General features: G+C 45.6%; 2 protein-coding genes across 2 annotated transcripts; both read left to right on the top strand.

Moving 5' to 3' along the window:
* Positions 1-345: 345 nt before the first annotated feature.
* On the top strand, positions 346-5,577 carry LOC109745321 (uncharacterized). Its single transcript, XM_020304440.4, has 3 exons — positions 346-2,320; positions 2,420-2,624; positions 4,977-5,577. Exons 1-3 carry the CDS (start codon positions 452-454, stop codon positions 5,201-5,203), a joined length of 2,301 nt encoding a protein of 766 aa, XP_020160029.1. The 5' UTR covers positions 346-451; the 3' UTR covers positions 5,204-5,577.
* Positions 5,578-6,987: 1,410 nt separating this feature from the next.
* Positions 6,988-9,486, top strand: LOC109745319 (uncharacterized). The gene is made up of 5 exons (XM_020304439.4): positions 6,988-7,122; positions 7,432-7,623; positions 7,701-7,860; positions 8,872-8,930; positions 9,019-9,486. Exons 2-5 carry the CDS (start codon positions 7,432-7,434, stop codon positions 9,295-9,297), a joined length of 690 nt encoding a protein of 229 aa, XP_020160028.1. The 5' UTR covers positions 6,988-7,122; the 3' UTR covers positions 9,298-9,486.
* Positions 9,487-9,698: the final 212 nt, after the last annotated feature.

Raw genomic sequence — 9,698 nt, 5'->3', positions numbered from 1 at the left:
GCATGTGAATAATACCATCAACAAGGGTAGCCGTCCAGTTATTTCTCTGTCCTCATGGAGACCCATCAACGATAAAGAGATTTCAGCGAAGTTCGTTTCATACATGATGGACATGCATCGAATACACATGCTCATAATCTAGCTCGCAATTTTACTTTGTTAGATATGGTCGTTTGATGTGGCTTCTGAATTCACTATATCCCTTTCTGTCGAGTAATAAAAGCGAGCTAGATTTTTCATAAAATAAATTCCGGACCTGCCCTAACGAAAGAAAAAACAGCCAATAGGCACCACCACCCATCATCTCAAAAGGTAAATACAAGAGGAAAATAAACAAACCGCTGCTTGTCCAAGCATCGTATCTCCCAACTCCCAACGCACGCACTCGTCTCCTTGTGTTATCCGAGGAGAAGCCACCGAACCCTAGATCCGCCGCCGCCGAACCGAGCTGATGCCGCCGCGCCGCAAGATTCCGCAGCTCTCCCCGGAAGCCGTACCGCCGCCGGCGCGGCGGCTGCGCCGCAAGAGTCCGCGGCTCTCTCCGGCCGCCGAAGCGCAGACATCGCAGCTGACGACGCCGGGAGATCGAAGGGGGCTCTTCTCGTGCTTGTACAGCGGCGAGTGCGACGAGCCCCCTGACTTCTGTCTCAAATTCGATCTCATGGAGACCATCCCCGACTATTACGAGGAGGCGATCGACCGGCTGCCCGTCGAAGACATGCCAGCGGACGCCGCTGACCAGCTGATGACATCCATGGGCAGATCCGCCCTCTCCCTCGGCCTCCTCGACCCCGCCTCCAACATCATCCTCAACACCATCGCCCTCCTCCGGCGCGACTTCCCGGATCCGCCTCTGCACTGCAGGAGGAGGTCCAGCAGGCTGGCGCGACCCAGCCGGCACACTACTCTCTCCCGCAGAGACACCTGGGCCAGAGTTGCTGGGGCATCCTACCTCGCTCTCCGCAGCTTCATGGTGAGCTACTTCGGATGCCTTAGTGAAGAACAGGCCACACGCTACCTCCACTGGGCACGCGGTGATCTTGTCCGGGCCGTCCTGCTGGTCGAGCACGATCTTTACGATGCCGAGCTTCAGATCCCCAACCCGGCCTCCCAAAGGACGCAAGCCGCCCTCAAGTGCGCCGCAATCTATGTGTCGCACCCTGCGCCTGATGTCCTTGTGCGGCTCCAGGCGTCGCCCCTGCCCCAACAGTGGCTTGACGCTGCCGCCCCGTTCCTCAAGCCGCAAGGGCGCAAGCTCACCCTCGATGATGTTGAGCTCATCGTGCGTATGCTGCGCCACCAGGACGGTGCCCCCCTTGATCTCCAGGTCAAGTTGCTGCCTGACAGTGGTGAACTCACCGTTTACTATCGCAACTTCAATCCGGATGAAGCACAGATATCAACCCACAACACAAACTCCGTGAATCATGGAGTTAACTTCTCCCTGGTCACCTACAAGGTTGAGCGACATGGAGACCGCTTGGCATCCCTATCCCCCCAGTCCCCCCGGGGCAGGAGATCCATGATATCATCTTGTTTGGAAGACGCTGAGAAAGCCTATCGAACCGGCGGTCTGGTGGAGAGTTGTTGTGGTGATGCCTGCGAATACACCGAGTCTCTCAGGATGCGGCTTCACAGCACGATCCACGCCTTCTATCTAAAAGTGTTCACCATGCTGCCGCGCTCTATGCGGCTCATCCGCGACATCTTGTTCGCTGGCCACTGCTATGGCCCCATGGACCCTGTCTCCAACATCATTGTCAACTCCATTTGGCACAGCATTGTCTACCCGCTACCCTTGACCGAAATCGAAGAGTATCACATCATCGACGCCCTATCTATGCTGCGCGTGGAGGTCCGTTCCTTGGAAGGCCTCATCGCCCTTGTCCGAGGAAACTCTGATTCTGGCTGCTCGACGCAGCAGGTGATGGAGCACCTCTCCTTGAAATGCTGTGACCTTTCCCAGGGGACGCACACCTTGCAGCAGTTTCCTGCCGCAGCCGCAGCCGCTCGACACCCACAACATGCTGCACTAGGGTCATTCCTCGCGTCCCTGACGCCCAATGTGCTGTATGACCTACGGCGTTTGTTGACAACTGGCACCAATGGTGTGATCTCTCCTGAATCTCTTGGCCAAATAGAGCAGTTCCTCCGATATAAAGCAGTGACATTGGACCCCGAACCTCGCAAGGTGTCCGAATTGTGCGAGGAGGCTAAGGTGACTCTGCAAAGAATGAAGTCATATTATGACAGCATGAGCTTGTACCTTTGCTCTAAGCTTGAACAACTGCTGCAGAAATATGCCTCTGAGCATCCTCTGGTACGTGGCTTTGCTTTTATTCATCCTTGTTTACTTGGTACATATTCATTACATCTCACTATCAGCTGCTTCATTTGACATTGATGTTGCTTGTTTTAGGAACCAAAATATGTGCTAACTGTTATCTGTGGTATGGTGGCTGGTTCCGAGTCCTTAGACAGGGAGTGCTACCACGTTAATTTTGTGGCTGCTTCCAAATCAAGGACTGCTGGTAACAAACTCTTCTTCGCTGAACTCAATTGGTCGTGTCCTGGTGAGCAGGCAAAACCAGATTTCTGCTGCCCTCTACCCCTGATACATACTGGTAAGTCCATATTCCTTCCCAGTAGCACCAGTAGCATGAGCAGCCATCTAGGTTTAAAACATTAGAGAGACCCCCCCCCCCCCCCCCCCCTGTTTTCATTGAAGATCCTTTTGATTTCAATTAACGGCTTTTCGTCTTACAATCCTAAGATGCTTGTTTGTTTCATCCAATCATAGAGATAGCTCCCATAAAGAATAACTTATTTAGGAGCACTGAGTTGGTGCTCTACGTTGCATGGATACTTGGATACGTATCGGATACGCCATACGGGGATACGCCCGATACGTCAATTTTCTAAAAACACGGATACGGGGATACATTTAATATAGATATTACATATATTAATTATTAAAAATAGGGGAAAAAATAAGGAGCTTCCAGGTCAAAGAATGCCTCAGTAGGATTACCCCCTTTCTTTTCTTGCACTTGGTCCACTTTCATCAATTAGCAGTGGGATTTTCCTAGGTTTGTTGTTCCAATCAGTGCATCGACTCTCTCTTGCTCACCTCTCAATTGAATAAGAACATTGCCAGTTATGTTTTGACATGAACTCACGCCCATCTTGAGAATCTTCAGAAGGTGCGCCTTTACTATTGAGGGGATTTCACATTGAACAAGGGGTTTGAGGTATCCAAAACGTACCGCAGAAGTATCCCAGGAGTATCAAACATTATTTTCGTTTTTAAACATTACGGGATACGTATTGGGCCGTATCGGGGCAGTATCCGACAGGATACACACGCTTTCTGAAGTATCCACGCAACATAGTTGGTGCTCAGGCACCTACAGGTCATCCATCAGTGCCAAGTACTCAGCCACCAGCTCATCCACAAAGAAATCCAGCTTTTTCTGTACCCTATGAACAGACACCCCACGTGGCCTCTCTATCACCACCTTCCACTCAACCTTCTCTAGTCACCTTGTTTATCATATTTTGCATACACCCAGGGATGCTGCTTCACATTCCACTTCACACCATTGTCTAGACGGTGCATTAGGCTCTAGCATGTTACCTACTTGAGTCACTGTTCCTAGAGTCCTGTGATCACACTTCAGTTATTTTTTGTGTGCACCAGACTAGCAGGTATTCTATATCTCCCATACAGAAGACCTTGGTACTGCATGCACATTCACTGCCTTCTCTCTTTTCTGCATTCTGCTCCTCGCATTTTAATTGGTACGCCATTTTCCATATATGCAAGATGATACAGCAAATTAGTGGCTATGCATACACACTATCGACAAACTTGTGAATCAGCCACCCGGGCAATCAGCATTTATTTGTAATAACTAGTTCATGTCCATTCAGATTTTGCAGTCAACATTATGAATTTTACAAGCAAGAAAATGCATCATCCCATGAATAATTAATTTAAGTATAAACGGAAGAGTCCATTGAGTGGTTTTAATTTTGGCAAACACGATGGCCCTGCAATTGTTTGATGATATTCAGGTTCTACTCTCCATTCTGGCCCCTTATCCATATCAGCAAGCATCTCCTCCTCTCCCAGCAGTCATCTCCTTCCCACCACATTGGCTGCACCATGCCTCTCCTTGACCACAGCAGGAATCTCCTACCCCTCACTGTCTGCCCACTATCTTCACCACATCAGATGACCTTAGCAGCAGGTCAAGAAGCTGAGTATCTGAAGCCAATTTGCAATGCATATTGTCCCCTTCTATGAACTCAGAAAGTCACCCTTTGATAGCTGCCCCATTTAAAGTATGTGTATTCTCCTGGATTTGCAACCCAGTTTACAGTACTGCCCCTTGTACACCTGTTTATCATCTCGAATGGTGATGTATGAGTTACAGTAATCTCTAATCTACATCCTTTCCGCAATAGAAGCCACAAACACATGGAACAGAAAACAAATGTAAGGACCTATCTGCACCAATCTCAGGTCACATTTCTTCCGTTGAAACGGCCATGCGTTCATACTCATGTAGACATTTACCAGCAAAATTGCAAGATTTAAATAGACCTCTGAATTCTGGTACATATCATGTTCATAGGATATGTTATAGATTAGTACCGCTTTGATGTAGCAATTTTGATATAAATTGAACATTTATGTCCTCTTGTTGCTGATCGTCTGTAAAAAAGGACTAAACATCTTAAGATTCTTTTGAGATACACTTTCTCTACGTTCCAAAGTGTACTTCTAACCTTCTTTTTCCTTGTCAAGAAGTGCTGTTTAAATTTGTCATTGTTTTCTATTGCATACCATTGGTCCGGTGAGTGAAACCAACGCAAATAGACATCATTTGCTAAGCCTTTTACTTTGAAGAATCGCTGAGCTGTCTTGTTGTGATTGATACATAATAAATCAATTTTGGTTTTGGTGACAGGCCGTTGCTACTATGGAAAGGGAACTGCGAGGAAGATTGTGTATCCAGATTCAGTAGACTTTCTTGAGTGTGATCATGATATTACCCCCGATGGAACCGAGCACACGGACGGGATGCTGGACGTGGATTTAATGTTTGATTTTAGGAGTGACGCCCAGTTTGCAGACGATATGAGGGAGTACTGTGAGCATCAAAAAAAGTTGTTGCAGGAGGGCGATGAGCATTAACCTTATTAGGCCTGATGTAGAAATACTACTCCCTCTAATCCATATTAATTGTCGCCAGACTTAGTACGACTTTTAGGGCGATGAGTATTAATTTCAAGAGCGGGAGGAACTAGTAGTATTAGGTCTTGAACCTTATTAAGCCTGATGTAGAAATATTACTCCCTCCGATTCCATATTAATTGTCACCAGCTTAGTAACAACTTTTGTACTTAAAGTTATACTAAGTCAACGATTAATATGGATCAAAGGGAGTAGTAAATCAAGCTTGTTATAATACTGTTGTATTTTGTATTCCGTCTTGCCTGAACCTTTGTTGTTATCTGCCACTATGTAATCACCCGAGAAATTTGATTGGTCATCAGAGGTTCAGTTTATTTCCTTTCGTCCGTAACAGATTTCTACTCTTTCTGTAAACAAATATATTAGTGACATAAAATGTCTTATATTTGCTTACAGAGGGAGTACCAAATTTGTTGGACGGTGTGCCCTGTCCAAAGAGTAGAACTTCCCGGCCGCATGCTTCTTGAATGATTAGTTAGGGGCCACTCACATTTCTGTGATATAAAAAAGTATATGAGCAACGGTTAGACCTAATCTTAGCATCGTCGCTTCTGCAGTAAGAGCATCAAAACCCTATGAACTTCCCAACAGCTATGAACTTCGCCATTCAGCAATATTTCTGATTTTTGTTCCATTCATGTCAAGGCGCGCCAAGAGCATCTCTTTTACTGACTCTAGTGAATTTTCTTATCCGGCAACATGAAAGTTCAAGCCAATACTCATCTAGCTCTCTCTATGCGATCACCAACTTTAGAGGGGTAGTTCCTGCCTTTCCTGCCATCTGACTGGAAATTAGTAGCCCCCCCCCCCCCCCCCTCCCCTCCCCAAGGATTCATGATTTGAGTAAAATATTGGACATCCCTCGCGTCATCTCCTCCAGGGTGACGGGCTCAACCCCTAGCGCCCGCTGCCGCTACCCCCTCCTACCTCCCCTCTCCCATCGCCGTCCCTAGAGGTGCCCGCCGGGAAAGCCTATGCGTCGCCAGTGAAGGGGATGGCGGGGATTTGGCGTCCGGCACCCGTGGCACGGTTGTCTGTAGGGCCAGTGCACGACAGCACGAGATTTTTCTCCTGCGGATGCTCCTCCCGGCGGCGCTTCGTGACATTGCAGGGATGGCGGACTCGGTAGGGGTGTGACCGATCTATGATGCAAGGGCTCAAAGAAGCGGCTCCTGGCACAATGCTAGTGGCGTAGCCTTTGTAGGGAAGAAAACTAGTTCTGCATGGCTGCGTGTAGGCGTAAAAAGCGATTAGTTTTTTTTCCCGAGAAAATAGTGGTCAGATTTTTCTTTTTTGAGGGGTATCAAGCCACATGAAGTGAAATACAAAAAGGATCATGAGGTTGGACCAATCAAACATGTCACCCCTGAACAAGAGAATGAGAAAACTCGACTAACCTATTGGCATCTATATTGGCGGCACAACCCTCATAAGTAAAGATACAACAAAAAGTAACATTGCCCTGTGATTTATTTCGGTGATGACGTTGCCATATACTCCATTGCACCGTCTCGCAATATCGTTCACAATCTGATGCAACGATGAAACTTTTTATGTGTTCGTAGGGAGTATTTGTTTTGAAACATTTTTTTAGAAAACAGAGGGAAAACGTTGTGGGCCGGCGTGCAGTACCGAGCCTGGGCCACGGAGGGGGGGAGTGGCCCTATGCAAGAGCACTGCTGGCCCACTTTGCTCGATCGAACTAGCCCTCCAAAAAAAAGCTCGATCGAACCCTAACAAATAAGGGGTCACTCGCAAGACTTCTCTCCCGTCGTCCATCCCTCAACTCCGGCGGCGGCCGCCACCAAGTCAGATCCTCCCTCTCCGGCGGCGGATTTCTCTGCGCGGCGGCCAGTACGGTAGCTATTATGTTGCCCAGCCCGCGCGGATCTAGTTTATGTGTCGGTTACTTTTCGTTCGTTTTTGTTTGCCCTGCCCCTGCCCCTGCGTGGCCGTGGGAGTAACTGGTTGGTTGGTTGGTAGAACTCCTGTCATGCGTAGCGACTTCACTCAATCTGTTCGATGCTTTGCTGCATTTATTACACTCAATTCACTGTGAGCATTTATGGCTTTGCCGGAACCAGCTTTGGGCTGAATTTGTCTAGCACGAGTAGTCGTCTTCGTGAGATCTTATTGACTCTGATTGAATGCTGCATCCACTGTTTTAGATGTCGAGCAAGAGCAAGAAAGGATCTCCTCTGAGCAAGAAAAGATCTCTTGCTGAGTCTGGCGAAAGTTCTAAGCCAAAAAAGAGTAGGCGGGGCCCCGATCCCTTGGACACCATTAGGTTTCGTCCACTAAAAGATGGACCGATGATTACTGCAGATCTGGTGGAATGTTATACACGTCAGTTTGGTCAGGTGAGTGTTTCCTTTTTATTCTTTATCAATATATGTATGTATGAATGTTGTAATGCGCTAACACTTTAATTTTGTAGGATCTTTTCATGAAAGTGAACAAGAAGGAACGCTATATTGATGTGCGGTTTGCGGATAAGAAGTCTGCAGACAGTGTTAAACGAAATTTTCAAGTTACTTGGCAGATGCCTCCTTTCGACATGGTTTTGACAAATACCATTGATGGGTCTCAGATAATTAGTAAGTCCCCTGGTTTCTCAATAGATATCACAAGGCTGTTTTAAATGCTGCTACTAAGATTTGTTAAATTAGAATTCTGTACATGCACTACATCAAAGCTTGTTTTTACGCTAACGGCTAAGGGTCTCATACTTTTCAACGGCTAGTTCTGTATTTAATTGCACATGCCTGGTACATCAGAGCTGCTTAGGCCTTGGTGTTAGTCATGTTTTTAGCATAAGAAGAGTGAAGTGATGTGTATCATGCAAAACTGATGTTATCATTTCCTGGAATCTTTTGTTTTTGTCCTTGCCGCAAACTTTGCTTGAGGCGATAAACAAAATCAAATTTTGAAGCATTCTTCACCTACCGTTTATAATGCACACAAAGAAATTTCACTGATGACCAAGAATTATTTCGTTGTACATGAAAAAAAATTCAACTTTGTAGTCATAAAAGTAACCAACCTTATAATGTAAAAAAAAGAAGAAGCAAATACAACCTTATAGCACCATCCCCAAAAGAATCTAATAAGCGTGCAGCAAAGTGCTAGTAGCTTATAAAGTTACCTTAGGAAATCAAAATGATCTATATTCCTAACAATGATTTGACATTCATGCTCGTACAGGATCAGTACATGATACGTATTTGAAAATTTTATGATGCTACTATAGTCGAGCATTCTGCTATTTGCTACATAATTGGCATTTGTCCATGATGATGGCGCATGTATTCCGCAACATGCAGGTCTGATGGTTTTTTTTTCCTTGGTTTAATTTGATTCTGCAATATTTTATCTTGAAGCATGCCACTGTAAAATGTAAATTCAAGTACTTCAAAATATGCCATTGCGTACCATTTTAGAATATTTGCAAGAAATATGTACATATCTGATTTCGTGATTTTCAGAGACAAAAATGCCCTTGACCAACCATATCAGCTACTCATGATCCCTATCTTTTTCTCTGATGCGCTCAAAGGCTTGTGGTAATGATTAATAAATAATGCTAACAAGGTCATGATGTTATGCAGCCCCTGGAGAAGTTAAAATGTACCAGCCTCCCCGTGATCTTGATCATGATAATACACAGGTAGGTACATGGTACCATTTTCTCTCATTCAAAATGGGCATTTTCTATCATTGGCCGAAGCTTTATCTCTGTTTTTGTTTCTCTGCAGCCAAGTGTTCCCCTGTGTTGGAACAACCCACACCCTGTTACATTTGAATTTCCTGAGAAGAAGGATGAAGAGGCTGATGAGGCAAGTCCAGCGGCTGATGAGTCAAGTCCAGCGGCTGATTTGCCTCCTCGGGTGCAGAAGCCTAAAACTACTAAGCCACGTCGTCAGCCTCGGGTGATAGCCAAGTATCCTCCAACTGCTCAGCCACCTCCTCCATCTTCACGCCCTCCCTTCCGTGAACCTAAGTGGCCGACTCCACCTCCACATATTACTGCATGACCTACATTCTGTAGTAGTACTACACCCTACGGGGCAATTATATTTGGATGTAGGCATTCGAGGCATTTGCATTGAATTTACTTCAATGCCAAATATCTCAAGACATTGATATTGAGCTTCAATGCTAATTTTTGTATTTGGATGTTCGTTAACTTATAAATTGGAATCTAATGGGAGCAACAACTCTAATTCTTGTTTGGTTGGACAAATCGTAGAATTAGAAAGTTTTGCAAGTATGAACCGTTCTTTGTTTTTTTTAGAAAGTTTTGCAAGCAATTCTTTGTTGCACATGTTTTAAAATGAAATCCGCACAACATGTGCATCTATTTGAATGATTATATATTATAAAAAGTTAAAAAACAAATATTGAAAATGTCCACAACAGTAGTAATGCTCCAAAA

This window comes from Aegilops tauschii, chromosome 5 (genome assembly GCF_002575655.3).
Source record: "Aegilops tauschii subsp. strangulata cultivar AL8/78 chromosome 5, Aet v6.0, whole genome shotgun sequence".
NCBI classification, from domain to species: domain Eukaryota; kingdom Viridiplantae; phylum Streptophyta; class Magnoliopsida; order Poales; family Poaceae; genus Aegilops; species Aegilops tauschii.
The sequence above is the reverse complement of the archived record's forward strand: the minus strand, read 5'-3'. Positions and strand labels throughout refer to the sequence as shown.